The sequence below is a fragment of the Pygocentrus nattereri genome, chromosome 4, assembly GCF_015220715.1.
Source record: "Pygocentrus nattereri isolate fPygNat1 chromosome 4, fPygNat1.pri, whole genome shotgun sequence".
Classification (NCBI taxonomy): domain Eukaryota; kingdom Metazoa; phylum Chordata; class Actinopteri; order Characiformes; family Serrasalmidae; genus Pygocentrus; species Pygocentrus nattereri.
The window spans coordinates 15,094,016-15,116,627 of NC_051214.1; the positions used below are offsets into that span (position 1 = coordinate 15,094,016).

The 22,612-nt window shown below is 38.0% G+C and overlaps 1 protein-coding gene across 3 annotated transcripts in view; it reads left to right on the forward strand.

The window, feature by feature from the left end:
• Window positions 1-22,612, forward strand: part of wasf1 (WASP family member 1) — a 112,649-nt gene that overhangs the window by 77,711 nt on the left and 12,326 nt on the right. The window contains exons 5-7 of one of the 3 annotated variants that reach the window (XM_037538157.1): window positions 4,566-4,683; window positions 16,179-16,253; window positions 21,252-21,308. In XM_037538157.1, coding sequence (XP_037394054.1) covers window positions 4,566-4,683; window positions 16,179-16,253; window positions 21,252-21,308 — 250 coding nt within the window. The remainder of the gene's footprint in view (window positions 1-4,565; window positions 4,684-16,178; window positions 16,254-21,251; window positions 21,309-22,612) is intronic. The other 2 variants (XM_037538158.1, XM_037538159.1) reach the window with 2 other exon arrangements.

Genomic DNA, 22,612 nt, shown 5'->3' on the forward strand with positions numbered 1-22,612 from the left:
GTATATGTATCAATACTGTGCTCAGTGTGTATGTATATAAAATGTGCAGAAAACACACACACACACACATACACACCTTCTAAAACACTTCTCCTTCTGGGTCGCGGGGGGTGCTGGAGCCTATCCCAGCTGTCATTGGGCGAAAGGCAGGATACACACTGGACAGGTCACCAGTCCATCACAGGGCACAGAAAAAAAATGATACATTTTAATTATTGATTTTATTGATATCATCAGTCACCATGAATGATTTGACTGAAATTGTGGTTCTAGCCCTAATTCATTGTGCATTGAATTATGTGCCACTTTGTATGTGTAGAACATGATAGTCATCTAGTTCCATTATGGATGCACTTTTATTTGTTCATTTTATATTTGATTTATACTTGTTTCTTTAAACAAGTAATGTGTTATCAGAAATTCAGTTTTTCACTCTTCAATTACTTTTATCTTGGCCAGTGTTGTGACATTATGTCATACGTAATGTGTGAATGCTGTTGCTATACTTTACCAAAAATGTCAACCATTTGGAAATATTTCAGTGTCTGAAGAGGATATGAAAACTGCAATCTGTAATATCTGCAATGAAAAAGTTATCAGTGGATGAACTACACTGAAGGCTTTTGATGCCTGTTACTGTAAAAAAGAACATTTTGCTTTATAAAAAGTAACTAAAAAAACTGGCCAATCACTGATCAGTGCACGCCTAATAGCTGACTCAAATGCAAAAGAATGGCCAAAAGGATCCCTACGGTCAAGAAGACAACAAAACTCTGTTCTGTTCCACCTGCTGACTCACATGAACCACATGGCTGGTTGCCATGTCATACTGAAACAGTCACTTCATTTAAACATCAATTGATATACCTCACTGGTTTAACAACAAACGGACAGGCTTTGATTTTATTTAGCCATAAACAAACAAAATGAAAAAGCCAGTCAAGCAGAAGACAGCGGGAACTGTAAACTCTTTAGAAGCATAGCAGGTTTGGGTTTTTATCCGTAAGTCTTAAGCTCTCAACTTGCTGGCCTGCTTGTGTAGATAAAATGAACTGATCCTCTAGAGTGATTGGCTTTTCAATTCCATTTAATATTTAATTTTCATGTTTAACCATGTAAATTAGTTTCATGTCTTCTATGAGGTCAGTCTAAAATGTTACAAAGGCCTGTAGATACACAAATGTGAAGAGTCAATAGAGTCAAGTGGAAATCTCTGTATGTGTATGTGCATAAAAACCTAAATCTCTCTTATCCAAGCGCAGGCTATCGACCCAGCCTGTCAGCCTGTGTGTCTAGATAGTGGGTGTTTGGGATCCTCCTTTCTGGATCTTGACCTTGGAGGCAGATGCAAACAAATGGACAGATCTTTATGGTTGTAAATTCAAAGTGCGTTTCAGGAGCACATGTATAAAATCACAAACTTTCCTGAGATAAGCCAATGTAGGTCAGGGTGTGTAGGGACTGAGCTGAATCAATTGCAATGATGTAGTTTCTTCTGCCAGAGTGGATTTTTCAAGTTGCTGTTGCTCACTGCGGCAGAACGCTAAGGATTCAAAATGAATGAGCTTAAAGTCCTGTGATTAGTGGCTTTTATTCATGGATATTAATGGTTTTGAAACAAATACAAGCAAACAATGCAAATAACTAATACAAATATTAATGCACAGTTACTTTATCATTGATTGACTTAATAGTAATTGCTAATTCCTTTAGTAATTGTGGCTTGTGCAAAAGTTTGGTCACCCTGCTACACTCTTTGGGCACTTGTTGTAGCCAGCTAGATGTCTTTCTGAACTTGTTTTTTGAATTTTCAGCCTTTCTTCCTCACAGAATGCTCACAGTTCAATGATATTCTTGGGATGTCTTGCATGCGCAGCATCTTTAGGATCTACAAACATATTTGTCATGATGTTCAAGTCAGTTTGGGCCATTTCAAGTGCTTAGCATATGTTTCCTGACGTAGTTCATGGCAGATTTTGAGACACATTTTAGATAAGTCCTGTTGTAGAAGCCCTCCTCTTTTGAGCGTCAGTTTCTTGAAGTGTCACATTTGCTTCCAGAATATTAGCCAATATTACCTGACCACCACCTGTGTCTTCTAAAACTTCCTGTAGTTCCTTTGCTGTCATATGTTGTATGCTTTGCCTTTCTGGCTAGCTTATAAACAGTTCTATCTGAGAATTTTCTTTGTCTTTCAGATCTTGTCTTGACTTCCACAGTTCCCCTTAACTGCCATTTGTTAATGTCATTTTGGATTGTGGATGTTGCAAGCTGGAAGCTCTTTCATCTTTTTTGTTGTCTTCCCCTGTAGGCATCAATTAGCTTTATTTTCAGATCTTTGACCAGCTGTTTAAAGGAGCTTATGGTTGTTGAGTGATAGCACAAGGTTGGAAGAGTCAGAGAATTTATTAGGCTCTAGAACTGTCATCAGCTGATGATTTCTAATTCTTGACTCACTGAACCAGTCGTAGAGTCTATTAAGGCCCAGTTAGTGAGTTACATTCTGAGACTTTGCAACTTGAAGGGTATCCAAATGTTGCACATGCCACAATTACTATTTTACGTTTCAGTTTTTTATTTTATGTGGTTCTTTATAGGTTAATCATATTTAATGTCGCTGTAGCATATTTTATGCAGTAGTGTGGTGCAGAAATTCTGTTTAGTTCTTCTCACTTCAATTGCAAGTAAGTGTATAGATCTTAATACTAGTTGGACTGAATCAGATAAAAGGTACTATAGTTACCCTTATGTACACGTCACACTGCTTTATAATGTACCTCTACCTTTTCTCTCTTTCTCTCCCTCCTCTCACTCATTACTTCAGGAAGATGACTTCAGCACCTCAAGCTGTTTTTGCTAGACGTGACAGCTGTTATGCTCCTCTACCCTTCAGCTCAGACCCCCTCCTCTCCTTACTACTTGTCTTCCTCTCCCGTCTTCCTCCCCTCACTGCTGCTGTTTCCTCCACAGGAGGCCTCAGCTTCTCTCTCTTTCTCATGTGCCCCACTCATACTTTTCCACTTTCCAGTCCTGTATGATGTGATTGATTTTTATTGTAAATGATTTGCACTGTGCTAAGCCATTTTGCGATATCGTATTTACGATAACAATTAGCACATGATGTATTGGACAGCCTTAAATCAATAGTTGGCAATAGATCTAAGTTGCACAGTTTTCCTTGTACTTTAAAGGTGGTCGATCAGCCAAGTCACGTCTGGCGTCTGAATTTCCTTGCTTTTGTACTGGAGCTGTGAGGCTGCGAGTTAAAGTAATGGAAACTAATCACCACCAGTTAGCATTGCTCAGTCTGCTGTGTAATCATCACTACACCATTAATAAGACATAAACAGCATAGAGTTGTTAAGTAATCTCAGATAATATTGCTTATGTGGTTTCTGACAGTGTATGTTTGAATAGCCCCAGTTAGATGACATGTTTTGTTGATTTTCTAAGTGAAGATAAGTACACATCCTCTATAGAGAACAAGCTTCTGCACATTTTAATGCACACTTACTGTTTATTTGCTGAATTCAACATATTCTGGGGAAAAAGAAACATAAAATGTAAAAAAGAAATCCATACTTTATGTATTTTTATCTAATATGTTCAACTCAACAAACAAATAGAAATTGTGCACTAGTTTGCAGAAAAATGCCAAATTTGAATATGTTCCTTAGAGATGATGTATTTGCTTATTTTATTGGGGTTGTTCAAACTACTGTAAATGACCATCTATAAAAATAGAAAAGGGCTGTCACATATTAGCAGAATCATGAAGCTTTTTTGTAGGTAAATATTTTATAGTTACTTTTGTTTTATAGGTAATTTTATTTTATAAGTAATAATTTAGGCATGCAAGTAAATGTTGATTTAGGCATGCCATGTGCACAGTGCTAATATATGGAAGTTTCCATTACAACATAACTAAAGAAGCAAACTTTAGACACCAAAATGTCTTGACTGATTATATTATGGCTAATGTGAAAATTGTGTCACTTCAGTGTTCATGGATAAATCCATCTCTCAGCTCACTGCAGTTGAGGGAGTGACACGATTTGAATTGTATTTTATATGAGAAGCATTTGTAGGCATTTCAAGTGACTTTCTCATAAATGTCTCTCATCTCTCTCTCTCTCTCTTCCATCATCTCACTGCGTATGGGAAATGAGATTGACCAAGGATTTCCATTTATTCCTCTTGAAAGTTTGAGTGCTGTTTTTTTTCCAGTCAGATAGCATTTTGACATAATCATGCAGCCATGTGAGAACAGCGAAGATCTGGAGACAGACAGCATCTAAGAATGATGCAAGATTGCAAGAAAAGATTTTCATAAACTAAGAAGACGGAAGAACTGTGAGAATATTGAAAAAGACTGGAGTCTAGGATGAGAGATGAACAGGCAGACAAACAACATAAATAAATAAATAATAAGGCACAACTTCAGAACTGTTTACTCCCACGCTGTCCGCCTGAACCCTGTGATGATGACTGTAGAACACTGGAACAGCCTGTTCTACTGTTCTGATGGAAGAGTGATATCTCTCTCTCTGTGTCTCCTTCTGTAGGGATGATGGGAAGGAGGCTCTAAAGTTCTACACTAACCCGTCCTACTTCTTTGACCTGTGGAGGGAGAAGATGCTGCAGGACACAGAGGACAAGAGGAAGGAGAAAAGGAAGCAGAAGGTAAGGAGTGGGAGGGGCATACACAGGAGAAGGTGGGACCTCAGTACAGGGTCTGCCGTATTTGTATGATAAAGATGTTCATAAGACATGTAAGTTCTTAATCAGTTAAAAGTTACAAGTTTTATCTACTCAAAATCCCAAACCTCTGAAACCAGCCTGGACAAGATATATAGTGAAAATGCCTGTGCATGAATATGGGGTTTAAAAATGGCATGTTATTCTATTCTGCAGCGAGAAGTAGGAGAACATTTTACTACAATCTGGCATGCTAACATGAAATGAGTGCCTTTAAGTTCTGGTCACTGTAGTCTCAACCTCAGATACTGCACCCAAACGGATTGTCTGATATCACTTGCACACAAAGTTGGAAACAACATGTCAGGATTTTGTTGTCAGTTGCTGTTGCCAGTCGAGATTGGCTATGCACACATCTATGTTCATGCACTTCTGTGCAGAGCTCTTATCTTTCATACAACACTGTTTTTCCAGTTAAACTCTATTCAGCTGTAGCATACAGCTGCCTGCAGTAAATAGACAAAAAAAGACCCCAAATTACTCAAATTATATATATATATATTTCTCACACACATATATATATATATATATATATATATGTGTGTGTGTGTGTGTGTGTGTGTGTGTGTGTGTGTTTGTGTGTGTGTGTGTGTGTGTGTGTGTGTGTGTGTGTGTGCGTAAAATAAGCATAAACATAGTTATTGATGGTTTTAAACAGTGTGCATATGTGCCTACAACTTTTGCACAGTTCTGTACCGTGACAAGGTAAGCAGTCCTTTTGACTGATGTGCGACATGACCAATCATTCAGTTACACCACTGATTATCTTGCATTACAGGACCTTTTTTAGATGTAAAAATCAAGTATGTTTTAAAAAAAATGAGAAGCCCTACTGTCATTCTGGAGCTTGTTTGGAAGTTTGACTCGTTTACTTGGCTACATGTTTTAATGAATGTATGTTAATATGCTATATATGACAATAATATACATATGTTGAGTTATTAATATATTTGTTAACATTTTTTCTATTACTTTATTGACTTCATTAATTAATGACAAACAACATAGAAATTTACATGTTAATACCATTAATACCAAAAAATAGTGTTTTTTTTAAAAGCCCTTGCTCTGTAGTCATTTACAAACCTCTTTACACTAGAATAGGATATGTTAGTCCATAAACTAACTCAATAAACACTCTTGTATGCTAAAATAGGGGATATTAGTTCATAAACAGTTACAATAAATACTCTTATACACTAGGAGATAATATTCCATAAACAGCCTCTTTCAACACTCCTGTCCATCCTGCCTGGATGCTTCCATTTGTGACAGAAGACTAGAGTACTGTTAAGTACATAGGTGTGACTATCAAACAGTTTTCCACAGTTTTTTACCTATGGAATTTTTTTTTGTTTTAAAATTAAACTTTCAACTTCAGTTTAAGTGAATTAATGAGTTGTGTGCATTTACCTTATTACTATATTAATTAATGTGTTGGTTTTAAATAGATTATAATATAATCTTTGTTAAAATCTGAATACTTAATTGTTTTTCAGAGTGATGTATTAATGCATTCATGTCTGATGAATAACTCTAAACACTTCCTTGGTTTATGATTTGTCAGTTATGCAGTAATAGTTAATAGTTGCCTTGTAATCTATTGTCATTTTAGTTCATTTGAATGTGATATAAGCAATCACTGCATTTAACATTATGACATTTCATGACAGTTACTGATAATGATAACATAACACTGTTATATTACTGAACAAAATCTGTCATGACAGCATAGGACATGTTTAGCCATGGTTATGTTAGAAAACAGGCTAGTAAAGCAAATGGACAAGAAATGTGCAAAACTAAAGTAGCAAACTTTTACATCAGGCCGGACAAAGCTAATTGATTGCATTTGGGATAAGAGGAAAACTGTGTTTGATTTGAAATTCGCCAAACTGTTGCTTCATTAAGTTTCATTATCTTCTAACTGCAGTGTACTTTTTACTGTCAGAGGTGAAATATCTCTGAGCGTATGCTGAACAAAAGTTCTCCACAGAGTTGTAGGGCCGTACAACTTGGGGTGTACTGGACAAGTTTGGGTTGGTGTGTGTTTGTGTGTGTGTGCAACACAGACTAGGCTGAGTGTGTGCTGATTAGATGTTGGAGGTTACGCTGGGCTTGGCTGAATGTTTTCAGTGATTAACAGTTTTGGCTGCCCCCTCCACCTTCCCCATCATTAGAGACCACAGCAGAATGAAACCCCTTACACTGACTGCTTCTAAATTACAGACTAACACACATACACATACACATACACACACAGAATGCGGACCACCCCTCCACCCCCCAACACCAGGGGCTAATCAGAGGCTAATCAGAAGCAGATTGTGTTTCTGCTCATGAAGGCAGTCTTTCTGCCTTTCTCTCTCCATCTATCCTTCTGCCTGTGCTGCCACTGTTTCTATTCGTTGGCTTGTAGCTGCATTTTTTAGATTAAAAAAATATGTATTTGTATTTGTATGTGTGTGTGTGTGTTTTTATGGTTTATGGCTTTAATAAGAGAGGGTCGGACTTCGGTGTGAGCAGACGAGACTGCTCTCTGCTCGGTAATTGAAGAGAACAATGCGATGCGAGCGTGTGAAGCGTGTAATGCATTCTTTGCGGAAGATGTCATTCCTGCAGCCCATAATAATACCCCAGCGTCGAGAGCCCTTAAACCAAGTCGCTGTCCTCGGCTGTGGAGGCCAGCTTGCCCCCTTTTTCCTGAAACAAAATGGCCCCCCGTCAGTCTGCTGACAAACACCAATCCCAGCACTGTCATATAGTATACAAATCTCAAGCGCTTTAAAAATGGATGTGGAAGCCGGAGATGACAGAAAAGATGATTTGTTCTGGCTTGTGAGCAGTGCTATTAAGTGTGGTTGTCAGATGTGCTTGTAATATTTTAAAAACTGAAAGATCCTACACATGGGCTTGTTTTAGCATGAAGAAGGAAAAGAGGGTTTCACTCATCTACAACAGAGGTGTGCAGGAAACCACTGGGCTTTACATAGAGCTGGGTAGTACAGAAGAAATGATAACACTTTACTGGAGGGCGGTGTTCTTAATTATACACGACACCTACATGCACTATATTGCCAAAAGTATTCAATCACCCATGGCCACAGGTGTATAAAACCAAGCAAATAGGCATGCAGACTGCTTCTACAAACATTTATGGAAGAATGGGTTGCTCTCAGTGAATTCCTGTGAAATTTCCTTGCTACTAAATATTCCACAGTCAACTGTCAGTGGTATTATAACAAAGTGGAAGCGATTGGGGACGACAGCAGCTCAGCCACAAAGTGGTAGGCCATGTAAAATAACAGAGCGGGGTCAGCGGATGCTGAGCAGCATAGCGCACAGAGGTCGGCAACTCTCTGCAGAATCGATCACTACAGACCTTCAAACTTCATGTGGCCTTCAGATCAGCTCAAGAACAGTGCGTAGAGAGCTTCATGGAATGGGTGTCCATGGCCGAGCAGCTGCATCCAAACCTTACATCACTAAGCACAATGAAAAGTGTCAAATGCAGTGGTGTAAAGTGCCACCACTGGACTCTATAGTAGTGGAGACGTGTTCTCTGGAGTGATGAATCGCGCTTCTCCGTCTGGGAATCCGATGGACGAGTCTGGGTTTGGCGGTTGCCAGGAGAACGGTACTTATCTGACTGCAGTGTGCCGAATGTAAAGTTTGGTGGAGGGGGATCATGGTATGGAGTTGTATTTCACGAGTTGGGCGTGGCCCCTTAGCTCCAATGAAAGGAACTGTTAATGCTTCAGCAGACCAAGAGATTTTGCACAATTTCATGCTCCCAACTTTGTGGGAACAGTTCAGGGACGGCCCCTTCCTGTTCCAAAATGAGTGCAATTCCAGTGCACAAAGCAAGGGATGAGCGAGTTTGGTGTGGAAAAACTTGACAGACCTGCACAGGGTCCTGACCTCAACACTATCGAACATCTTTGGGATGAATTAGAGCGGAGACTGCGAGCCAGGCCTTCTCCTCCAACATCAGTGTCTGACCTTACAAATGCGCTTCTGGAAGAATGTTCAAAAATTCCTAGAAACACACTCCTAAACCTTGTGGAAAGCCTTCCCAGAAGAGTTGAAGCTGTTATAGCTGCAAAGGGTGGGCTGACATCATTTTAAACCCTATGGATTGAGAATGGGTTGTTACTCAAGTTCATATGCGTGTGAACGCAGAAGAGCGAATACTTTTGACAATATAGTGTAAGTCTTTCATTACAACTGACATAAGCTTATATGGTCCATTTTACCAAATTAGTTCAAACTACAGTCTCAAAGTAAATTAGCTGTTTTAAAAGATTACTATTTAAACTGAAGGCATTAATTATTGGGAATAGCTGTCCCAAACCTGAACGCTTGTGAAAATTATACATTTTTTACAAGATCTTTTGGCTTTCATTTAAGGCAAAGTTTAAAGATTTAGATTAGCTTAAGTTAGACTTTTAAATAAAAAACTTTATTTAAAAAGTGCTGTCCCATGTTTTCATGTCACCACCAAAACATTAAAGAGTTTCAGGTTATAAGCAGAGACTTATAAAAATCAGTGTGTAACCTTAAGAATGATCTCTGCCAAAAAACACATTTTATGCAGTTAAGTTGAACTTTTTGTGTTTTAAATAAATATTATAAAAAGTAGAAAATATTAGAAAAATATTCTAATGTTATGAGTGTACAACTGTTCAAAACTGTGTTTTCGTGTTTTCTAGTGATGTACTGGCTAGCATATATGAGCTATGCTTACATAGCTTTAGCTAAAATACTGGATCCATATTTGCAGAATAGATGAGGAACATTCAGTAGAATACAGTGAAATAAGCCATAAAAATCAAGGAAAATGAAATAGAAAATCAAACAAAACTTTTAAAAAGGCAAATTCTTTCATTCATGGCTGTTCAAATGAATGATCAGGATGCTTTAAGCCATCTATCAGCAGCGCTCCTCCCAAACCACCCACCACATTTTTTTGGGGTGTTCACATTTTTTTGTTGTTAATTCTTGTTGTTGTTAATGTGTTCAGTTCCATTCCAGTAAAAAAGGCTCTTATTGGCAGAGAGAGAGAGAGACAGAGACAGAGAGAGAGAGACAGAGAGAGAGACAGAGACAGAGAGAGAGAGAGAGAGAGAGACAGAGAGAGAGAGAGAGACAGAGACAGAGAGAGAGAGAGAGAGAGAGAGAGAGAGACAGAGAGAGAGAGAGAGAGAGAGAGAGAGAGAGAGAGAGAGAGAGAGAGAGACAGAGAGAGAGAGATCGTAGCCTCTCAGAGTTAGTGTGCATTTTCAAATAAAAGTTGCCAGGGTGGTTTCAGTGAAATAACATGAGTTTAAGGAAAAAATATCATGTTATTGTAGTAAAATATAAATCCATCCATCCATCCATCCATTATCTAAGCCGCTTCTCCGTCAGGGTCGCGGGGGGGTGCTGGAGCCTATCCCAGCAGTCTTCGGGCGGAAGGCAGGATACACCCTGGACAGGTCGCCAGTCCATCGCAGGGCAGACAGACAGACACAGACAGTCACTCACACACTCACACCTAGGGGCAATTTAGCATGTCCAATTGGCCTGACTGCATGTCTTTGGACTGCGGGAGGAAACCAGAGAACCTGGAGGAAACCCACGCAGACACGGGGAGAACATGCAAACTCCACACAGAGAGGACCGCCCGGCCGGGGAATCGAACCCAGGCCCTCCTTACTGTGAGGCGACAGCGCTACCCACCACGCCACCGTGCCGCCCTAAAATATAAATATGAGTGAAAATTGTGATTTTTTCCATTATTTTTCTCTATGGTTTTCCACATGTGGTCCAATTTGTAAAATAATGGAATAATTAATAATTAATTATTTTAGATTATTTCATTGGATTTACTAGGTCTTGTCTCAGTCTCAATATCGTTTTGACCTGGTCTTGTCTCGGTCTCGGGGTAAGGTAGACTCAGAAATTGTTCCCAAGTCCAGCCTCCACCTGATGTAACAGTAAACTGAACTTGTATTCCATCATTATTGAATATCAAGAATACCTTCAGGATAAAACAGTCATTTCTTTACATATTTAAATAAAATCTGTTGCCAGATGAGGATCTAATTGATCCTTTCCATGATGGCTTCACTGGGTATTATTTGTTTGTTGATATTCATTGGTTCCAAAATTCAAACATCCACCGAGGGCAGATCAGAATTACTGTTTTCATTCAGTAATAAAAGAGAAGGCATGTTATTTCTATTCAGTTGACTTTAGGTTGTGAATAAGTTTTAGAGAAGAAGGGAGGGACAGAGAAAAACCTTATCATTTGCTTCCAAAAGTTACGATGCAACGTTGGACAAAGTCTATAATGTAATAATAATAATCATTAATGATATTTGTAGACTAAAATTTTATGTTTTGATTAGTATATTAGTATATGTTGATAGTTTGATTTTCAGAGATAGGTAAAGTATCCACCTTATTAAAAGAGCTACTTGTTATCTAGACATCTCTGTTCATAGGCCTTCTCAGAGTCAGACTGCTGATCTAGGATCACATTTACTTCAGTCCATATTAATATCAATGGATGATAAAAAAGGAGATGTGGCCCAGACACAGCACCCTAGGTATCTGTCTCTATCAGTTAGAATAATTTAAACAAAATTACATTAGAGTACTTTCGTGGAGTCTTTGAATAAGGATTTTAAGCCTTCATGTCATTTCATATAAACTGTTGTGGACAGTTTGGCTGTTTCGTGGTGCTTTCTCTGCCAGCCACATGTATAAACGTCAAATAGCATCATTACAATAGGGCTTTAACTATTTCTACTATTGATTCAACTATTGACTACTAATCAGTTAATCAATTAATCAGACTTTCATGCCTCTTTGAGTCCTCTCCTGTTTCTGATGCCATCAAAATACTGTTTGTCAGTTTCTTCTATATTGGTGCAATGACACTATCCAAAATATCCATATCACCCTCAATGCATCCTGCGCCAGCCCAGTATCAGTATCAACTGGGTATCAGCAGAAAATTTATGGATCGGACAACAAATTAGCTATCAGATTTCTATATCTATATAAAATTAAATCAAAAGGTGTAAGTAGGCCTGTGCTGATAGAATTATGAATGGTTTCATTCTGTACTTTTCAGACTGTCCCTTACATTGAAGTGGATGTGGGAGAAAGCTGTGGTTGTTTTAGATTTCCATTTTTAATTTGACCAAAACTATGATTAATCTAGTAAGAAAGAACAGAATTGTGAATGTCACACAAACTGTCTTGGTCTGTGGACGCTTAGGCTGACCCTTTGCTGCCTTCAAGGTTTTCATTTCAACTGAGGCCATTTAAAACGTCTTGTTTTGCCTGATGAACAAGAGCTGAGACATGTTTTTACTCATATTTTTCTTGAGAACAAAGTTTTTTTCAGACTGAAACTTGACTCTGTGGTGTGAGGATGTTCTTAAAATATACACTGTACCATAGAGACAGCTTTTTGTACAGGCATGATATTAGCCGGCAACACAGAGCATGTTTTATCTTCTCTACCCTGGTACAGTAAATGTGGTATTAATGTAGGGTATCACATCACCCAACATTTAAAAGTTTAGTTATGTTAACATGTGGAAATGTTGCTTGTGGTTTGCATGCAATATATCAGCATATGGACCACACTTTTTTAAACTGAGGGCTGTTAACATTTCTCTGGGTACTGGCCTACATATAAGTAACATAATGCATAGTTTCACATCAGACTACCCTCATTATGCAAGCTTGTGGAAAATTGATGAGATTCCCTTTTGAAAGAAGTGCTTCACTTAAATTAGCTTGTTTTAAAGCTTTGTAGTTTTTAAAGAAAAATATTGTATGTAATCAGTGCATCAGCAAAGTCCATGTGAACATTTTTCATAATCAACATAGTTTACTTTGTTGACTAATCACTGCAGCCATACATTACAAGTGCAGTGAAGCAACAATGAACAGTGATTACAGTCCGTGCCATGTATTTCTGCAGAGCAGCACTCCCATCTATCACACCTGATCCTGCTAATGATTAGGCATGGAGCAGAGTAGATCTCCTGAAGTAGGGTCAGTTATCATGCAGACAAAGCACTGGTTATTTAGAGCCAACATTATTCGCAGAGTGTGATGTGACAGTAGCCAACCCTGCTCAATCAGTCGCCAGAATCATGAAGAGAAACCAGGAGAACGCCATTCGTTCTCATTAGATTTGCCGTGTGTGGGAAAAGCAGGCCTTGGATTAGGCAGCATTACATTAGGGTGGGATAGATTAGGTTAGCGAATGACTGATGGACAGGGTGCTGGTGAAAGTGCTGCAGCAGCAGTCTCTGCCTTTCTCTCTCCACCACTCATTCCCCACTGATATTAGAGCTGACATAGTGACTGACTCACTTTCTCAGTCTCTTGTGTTTCTCTCTGTCTCACTCACTCTCTCTCCCTCACACATTTTAGTAAAATGGTTGTGAGAATGTGACAGAATAATTTAAGAGGAAATGTGTTTTATCACTAAAGAAACAACCATGTTCAACAAGTATATACCTCACATATGCATATGTAGTGTATATATATATATATATATATATATATATATATATATATATATATATATTAGACATAGATTTGTATTTTGGATCTGGGGGAGACTTTGGACTGATGGTCAAAGACAATCCAATATTATAAAATTAGGGTAATTTATTTCTTGGAAGAATGGCTCATCCCTCCAGAGCAATTTGTAGAATGTATGCCAAGGCTATTCTGCTGTCTTTAGCTTTTGCTTGCTAAAATACTTCATAATGACTCTCCTTTAATATATCACCCAGTATATAGTAGATATACTTAAGATACACTGTATGTCTATGTTCTTCATTATTTGAACACAACATCCTTTATATTGTGTGAAAACTTTACAGTCCTGTACAGTAACCATTTTGGAGATGGACTTTTTTTTGGCATAGTGATGATATGTACATCTACTAAATATCTAAGCTGATATATTTTCATTTCTTTTGATATTATACATTAAATGTATAACAAATATTATTATACAGTTTCATGTTTTAAAGATGCAAAGCATTTGTGGTGGCTGTTCATTTCTAAATTCCCTACTTAGATTTATAAAAAGGTCTGCAGTGACACGTGTTTATTTGTGCAAATGTGAGAGAAAGGGGACAAAATAAAACCTCAGCTTTTGACACAGTGCTCTCAAAAGTCTTACTACGTACTGGATGAGAAGACTTCTACTTCTCTGAGCAGTTCAAGGGAAACAGGGATGATAAGAACATCAAACACACACACAAACACCTGCGGTGCCATCATTTCTGAGGCCGTCAGTGTGACGCACAGTCTGTGACTCGTCATTCCAGGCAGAAATATCGACGCTCTGCATGTCATTCAGGGTTCAAACCAGGAGACACAAACAGACTCATGCTTTTGGCTCACACTGACACACACACACACACACACACACACACACATCACCTCAGTGTTGGGGAAAAGGCTGTAAGTCACAAAGTCCGTCAGTCCGTCCTACGCAAGTCCAGCTTGAGAGTGCCGTGAAAGTGTTGCGCATGCACTTGACAACTTAGCAGATCCATTCGTCACCAGACTGTGAAGTCAGCCATTCACACTCTATGCCCCTGCCCTCCTGCAGCGGGGACCAGCCTCACCCCACACCCACAGTTACCCTGATGATGCCACTGCTTACTCAGCTGTGGCCACTTGCATGAAACATCTCAAGTATTGATCTTAAATGTAAATGTAGAACTGTCAAAAACAGTAGACTCAGAAACCAACTTACAATCTACAACTTTATTTGAAATCACAGACATTTACAACATCTGCTCAGCTCACTCAACGTAAAGGGAGCAGTTCACTTAAGTTGTTTAATTCAAGTCAAGATTGGGCTAAATCTGGAGATGGGCAGGGGTAATATGGCGATATTTATATGTATCACCAGAAACACCACCTTTTAAAAAATTGTATCAAAACCTGAGTACAATGTTCTTTATTTAAAATACTGGAATATTTCCCTGGAATATTTTTATAAAGAAAAATGCTAATCAGTTTAAGTACTGACAGTACCATCAAAATCTTTGAAAAAGGCTGCCTTACATGCAACTTTAGTTGATTGAAACTTACATGAACTGGAGTTGCATAATGGAAAGCATCAGTCAACTCATTCGAAACTCAGCCTCAACAATTACAAGCATCTCAACCTTGTAAACCAAGTTTCATGAAACAGCCAATCAATATGCAAATAACACATCATATTATTACGTTTAACAGCATACTTTCAAACTATTAATTTCACTGGATCAATGGATGGGAACATAGAACAGAACACCAGACTTTTTTGAGTTTAAATTTTAATTTTGAGTTTCTCAAAATGAATGTTTCTATAACCTGCTATGTTTAAACAACTGCCTCTGCCATCATTTCTTCGTCTTCTTTGGTAGCCTGCTGGTATTCCAATCTGTGTAGAGTCCAGCTTGTTCTTCTTTATGAATTTTACACATATATAAGATTTATTTGGAATCCCAACAATGAAAATTGTTACAGACATGTGCTCCTTGATAAGCATGTTTTTCCAGGACAGGGTGAGCGAGACATTAAGTAGGCTATAAGCATAATGGCTACTTAAACGTTTATTTTCAAAGGCTTATTAAACTCAAACCAAAGTCTCCCAAAAGATATATATAGATATATATTATATAGAAAAACTCAAATATACATAAAATAGCGCTGGATAGATAGATACAACACAGATATATAGATGTGGGAAAAGAGTGGCACTGAGGTAAAAGACACAAAGATGCAAACATATAGAAATACAAGCTAGAGGAGTATTTAAATGTGGTGAAAGTTTCATAGTCAAAGGCACATCCTTATTTATCATAATTGAAGTTACTTCCAGCTATATATGCTATGGAAAGTAATATAGAAATAAATCTGGGCAGGCTTTGTTTACTTTGTATGGACAAACACTTTCATAATACCCTTCCAGTGTAGAGTTACTGTATGAATATATATGTGTGTGTTTGTCAGAAAGCAACTGGTACTGAGGGCCCTAATGGTAAGAAGCAGAAGATACAGCTGAGCCACCTGTAGAGGAGAATCACTCATTAAAAATGAATGGTTGCATATAATCTGATCTCTCTGCACCCCACTCTGGAGCTGTTTGTTGCACAGAACAATTTACCACTGTTAGCTCAGTGTGAGGATGTGTGCAAATGTGGACATCAAACCATATTTTCAGATGGATTCATCCAGTGGTCTCTACAGAGCTGCTTCCAGCACAAACAGGAACTACCATGAATTTCTCCTTCCTTCTTCCACTCTTGTTCCCTTGTCTGTCACTCCCTCTTTTTTATTCTTCCTTCTGTGCCTCTGATCTCACCCTCTCTGTTTTCTCTCTGTCTGGCTCTGAACAGCTTGAAGTGCCTTATCTAACTTTGCCGCAGGGTTTTATGGGTAGCCCCCATGAACTCCTCCCACTCATGCCTGAGGTAAGACAGCAAAGAAACGCACTAGGGTCCACCAGCCTGCTGCCCACTTCCCCTAAAACCCAACTCACCAAAGCCCTGATCCCACTAACCCCGGCTCTACCAACAACCCACAGTAACCCAGTGTGACCTAGCAACATCTCAAGCACAAATCCAGCTGTAGTGAAGGCTGCGCTGCTGCTTGTTCTTGGATGCCAATAATTTAGTCCAGGAAGCTTATTAGAGTTAGTGAGTTAGAGTTTGTGATGACTGCTACAGCCATTTCATTTGATTTCAGAAGATGAAGATTTAAGTTGAGTTATGCCACTGAGGTGATTTTGAGTGTGTTAACCTAGTGATGCACCAAAATAATAGTTGGCTGAAACAGAAACTGAACTCAAAGAAAGGTCTCTTTTATATATAAATTATCTTTTTATATATGTTTTTGATGCTTCACTGAAATGAGAGAACTGGAGGGCTAATTTAATGTTAAGCTTGTTAAATAATATTAAATATTAAAGTTGTAAAATAATAAAAATATAATACGTAATGGTTTCCCAAAAGTATCTAAAGCTAAATACCAGAGTGTGTTACTTTTTAAGATATAAAGCACAAGTTGCTTTAGTGTTTTTCATTAACAGAAGAAAGAGCCATAAACCTCAGGGTCTAAGGATCTAACAAACACACATTTGTAATAACTGCTTTCAAAATGAGAAAATAGTTTCTTAAAAATGCAATAAAACAGTTTTTTATGTTATTTATGTATATGAAAATGAACAAATCACTGTCAATTATCATTTTTCAGTGGCTGCAAATATGAAAAGCAAATATCCATTTACTATTTGAATAGATAGGAGTCCCTTTATTTTGAGAGTCCCCCTATTGATTTTGAACAGCAGCTTTAATTGTTTACAGACTACCCAGTAAAACTCCAATGAAGATGTATTTTTTAACAGTGTTAGGGTTTAAGACTAGGTTTAGGTTTTAGGTGGAAGTTAAGGTTGGGGTTAGGTTTACACTGTCTCCTAACAGCAAGAAGCAAATGTAGTATAGCATCAAATTGCAAAGCCTTTAGGATGTCTACACTAGAAACGTCAAATCAGAATGAAAACAAACCATTTACCTCATAAAATAGCTTGAGACTTTAACTAAAGTGATTGAGTGTCCTAACTAGCAAAGTATCCTTATCAGTTAGCGACACAAATCATTTTCACTTTCCTCCAAATTCGAACATTCTGGCAATTTCTCCTCAAATTTTCTTTTTGCTAACATCTTTAGAAAACTTACTCCTTTTTTCTGCTTCATGAAGCTTCTTATCTATTTTGGTGTAGACAGCTTCATTGATTATAATGGGTGTGTTTTGGATTTGTCATTGTCATTAACTTGCATCATTTGCTTATACCTAGGACAAGATGTAAGGTTTAGGTTTAATAGATTTAATAGAATCTATTACATCAAGGCATCTACAAAGCACCTACAGAGGGCACCCTGATTTAAATGTAACTACCCAAAATCTAACCACTATGGCATCAGAGTGAGAGGACTTTGTCTGACTTTGGGTTGAAATACAGGGGATTAAGAACAGAGGAGAGTGAAAGATCATCCACGTTAGCTAATAGAGTGGTAGCTAGGGGAACAGGAGAGAGGAGGCCTGAGGTTTTAGAGCAAGGCAGGCCTGTGAACAGCATTAATGCAAATACACACACTGCTGACATGAGCACCTGGCATCACTCATTAAAGAATTAATGAAAGGATAGATGAAGAAAGATTGAGATATTTTATTATATCACGTTTGTTCTAAAAAGTGTGGATGTTTAGTACTGTGTGTGTGTGTGTGTGTGTGTGTGTGTGTGTATGTGTGTGTGTGTTAGGAACGTTAATGATTAACTGATTAACCATTAACCAACAAATGCATAAACCAACACTTTCAGTTAAAAAGATTATTAAATATTCGCCTTACACTTGATATTTGAAAAGGCCCGATTTTCATTCTGGTTAACCTGTACCACCTAGCTGTTGATAAAGGAATAGAAAATAGAACAGAGATTAAACCATCATAAATGTAAATTACAGTTTTTGAGTAGCCACAGATTATGCTGATATAATGAAAATTCATGCCTTTGTATTTTGGAAAAGACCCTTTTGTTGGAGTCAAAGACTGATCCGTGCTCATGTGGATACTTTGGCTATTTCTCAACAAAAATTACTAGCATATGACATGCGCTAAGGTAGGTCACAACTGCCTATATATATATAAAATGTATAGAATTTAACTATGGCTGCAATTCACATTGCCAGCCTGAAGTGGCATAAATCTGATGGGACACATATCTAATCATATCTGAGCTACTTTCATTTGTGGTTCTAGACTGTATCTGATTTGTGGACATGCAAAATTAAAAAAAAAACAATCAGACCACAGTACATGTGTTTTTCTCACTGCACTTGTACCATGATTTAGTGTTAACATGGCAGCAGTACCTAAAAGTTAGTGTAGATAACTCAAAAGCAGTGCACCTGACCATTTTTTTCGTTTTTTCTTTTCATGGGTCATGCCCTTTGTTTTAGATTTGTTGGTTAATGATTAAATAGAATTTGCCAAATTTGCATCCCATGTGTGTGTGTGCATATGTGTGTTTGACCAGTTTTTAATTAGGGTAATGGATCTTAATCAAACTTCATCAGTGCTTGATTTAATTACATTCCCTTGGTAATGTATGAGTTTGTGTGTGTGTGTGTGTGTGTGTGTGTGTGTGTGTGTGTGTGTGTGTGTGTGTGTGTGTGTGTGTGTGTGTGTGTGTGTGTGCATGCGTGTAAGAGAGAGAGAGAGTTTCTGTGTTCAAGAGTGTCACAGCAATTAAGTGCTGAAGATGAGCTTGTTTATGAGGCAAACTCCACATCTCTGGTCATCACACACAACATTGCCCTCCAAACCAGCAGCGTGATAATGTGCATGCCACAGCAGTACTAAATATCTCCCCTAACACTTAATTCATTCAGAATGTGCAGATATTTCAGCATGTGTTCTTTAACCTAATCAGAATCAACATTCTCACATGACTGAGGCCTCACTAAACTGATCAACCAGTGCAAAACAAACACAACAAACATATTACACACATTTTTCTTATTTTAAAAACTATTACTTTTAGCCCACATAACAAAGCTCTTCATGTGCTGGGACTGAGTTGTATATAAAAGAACACATGAAGAGCTTTGTTATGTGGGCTATGTGTCATGCACAGGAGGCACAAAAAAGTTTTTTTCAATATATATTTTATACATTTTCCAAACACAAAATATGCATTAATGTCTTCCTAGCAGAGCAGTTATCACCCTGCCTATTACAGGGAGACTGTGTACACATCAACGAGAACACAGACTTCACCATCGTAGCTGAGATATAATTGCAAAATTGAGGAAAAACACCAGCAAACCCTCAACAATCAAGACTCCTAGACTAAAGCATACTGCCATGGTAGGCATGAAAAATGTTAATGGATCAGCTTCATTTAAAACCTCTACATGACCACCACAGAGCAGGTATCATTTGGATAGTGGGTCATTCTCAGTGCTGCAGTGACAGTGTGTTAGTGTGTGTTGTGCTGGTACAAGTGGATCAGACACATCAGTGCTATGGGACATTTTAAACACTTCAGTGTGTCTGAGTTTACATCTAAGTTAAGTTATACACACTAGTGAATACACACACACACTAGGGGGCAGTGAGCACACTTGCCCGGAGCGGTGGCCAGCCCTATCCATGGCGCCCAGGGAGCAGTTGTTGGTTAGGTGTCTTGCTCAAGGACACCTCAGTCATGGACTGTCGGCACTGGGGATCGAACCGGCAACCTTCTTGTCACAGGGCCAGTTCCCTAACCTCCGGCCCACGACTGCCCCCTACGAGTGTCTAATAGAGCGGACAGTGAGTTGACACAGTATATGGCAGCACTGCTGTGTCTGATCCACTTGCACCAGTGCAACACACACTAACACACCACCATCACATCAGTGTGACTGCAGTGCTGCGAATGATCCACCACCCAGATAATACCTGCTCTGTGATCGCTATGTGGGGGTTCTGACCACTGAAGCACAGGGTAAAGGGGCTAACAAAGTATGCAGAGAAACAGACATAAATACTGCCTTCCCGTTGCCATCCCACAGATTTTGACGCAGGTACAATAATTCTAACCTAGACAGCAAAAGGTACTTTACCCATTTTATTCAACATGTAATGTATTGTGTAATCAACAATTTATTATACAAATCAAATAATAAATCACATGCTGTAATTACATGTTTACAGTCATTTTTGTCAGCTTTTTTGCCTCATTTCTGAAATAAGCAGAGCAGGATTTCCATTTAATGTCCATGCTGGATATAAAATTTATTGTAACTTTATTCGAGATGTTATACAGCTTCAGGATCATCTACAACCCTGCTCATCATTCTGAGCACATCTAACATTCCTTAAAATTTACAGCCTTTCCTACTTACTATTTTAAACATGTTAGAATGTTTTTTTCTGTGACAAAATTGGTTTATTTTACTGAAAACATTGATTTCAAACTTTTGAACGCTAGTGTTTGTCATTTATTTCAGACAAAACTGTTGCATGCAACATATTTTATATTATGTCTTTGCTCCTGTTATTTTTAATTATTAAACTGTGTTGTCTGTTGTGTTTTGCAGGTTTGTGTTCTGCCACTTATGTGTTGTGTTGAACATTTATTTGCCTCTTTAACTGAATGATGTTTAATTTTGCATTTAAATATTTTTCATTTTGTTTACATTTGGAGTCCTTTTGTCATTACACATTCTGTTAACCTGCACTTTCTATTATTTAAGCTTTTTTTTTTTTTTTGCTTGTCTCTTTTGTTCTTGTTTGACAACATGAACCCATCATTTAGTTTGATGCTTTGGTAAACAATGCTTCAGTGCTCTATTTTCTGCTTTTGCTTTGTTGTGCTATGTTAAAATTGTGCTTTTGGTGCTTCTCTTTTTATTTTGTTCTTGTAGTTACAGGACCCCCACTTGTATGATCAGGTCTATAAGTATTTAGACCTCCCAGGGCAGGTATGTGAATTAGAAAAATTTTAAAAAACAGTTCCCATGTAGAACGTATTATCTAACCAGTAAGACTTAAACTCATCTTTACGGGGAACAAAGGAATCTATGGCTATTATGTTAACTATTATGTAGGATTTGATCAGCTTCTCAGAAAAGCAAATTGCTAAATCACTGTGAAGTATTTAAAGTGTTTTTCATGTACGAAGGAGAAAACCTTGTAATCCGGGGCTGTTCTATCCTTCTTAAGAATGTTAAGCATACTGATGACCCTTAAACTGATGGTTTGAATGAGTTTCTCTGAGAATCCTTCCCCTGGGTCAGTTACAGTACTGAAAGTCAAGATGAGAGTCAAGAAGTCTTTTAACAAGTGAAGGAATGGATAAATCTAACCCCTCTGTAAACTATCCATCAAAAGTCTGGGAACACCTAACAGTTCAGTTTTCTTTTTTCTGTTTACCATTAACTTTGCATATTACATATAAAACTGTTTAGATGTTGCCACTTTCTTTGCAAAACTACTAAATCAAGCAAACAGTTGCCAAAAATGAGAATAATGCTAAATCCTGCAAGCACTCAAATTTCAAGTGTTTAAACCACTTTTGGGCCACAGTATGTCCGAAATGTGCGTTTAATAACGGTTTGAAAAAAAGAGAACTTTGTATTGACAATGGCCCATCTGTTGATGAACAGTTTTTAATGTAGTTATGTTATAACTGAAGTTTGGGGGGAGGAACATGCCTGAAACCCCTCCTTCTTCCACTTTTACGCCCAATAAATTCACATTCCCACCTTCCATTCCCAAAGACCATTTACCACCAACATGTATATTGCTGTTGAAAACCTCATATCTCCAAAATGGTAACTTTAAAGGAGAAGAAAAAAAACATACTTTATTTTTAATGTAAGTCAATGGAACCAGAATGTTTTCCAAGTCATTTTGGATGCTTTCTTTTGGTCCATTCTTTATGAAATTTCCACACAATGTAAAGGGTAACAGGTATTTTCAAATTATGTCAAAAACTGAAAAACATCAAAAATGGAGATACAAGGTTTTCTTCCGTCAACAGCGATGTGCACTGAAATATTCAAAAGAAGGTAAGGTGTCCCCAGATTTCCCATTCAGGTAGTCAAAAAAGCTGGGGTAGGACAGAGGTCTGTGTTTTCAGGGCATATCCCAAACAGACTCACTGAAACTGAGCCATACAGATTGATTTGTTTCCTGTGCTTTGCCGTTTGTGTGTGTACTGCTGTGCTGTCGGGCATTCTGTGGTGTGCGTTTGTGGAGTTGGCTGCTCAACTGAAACTGCTTG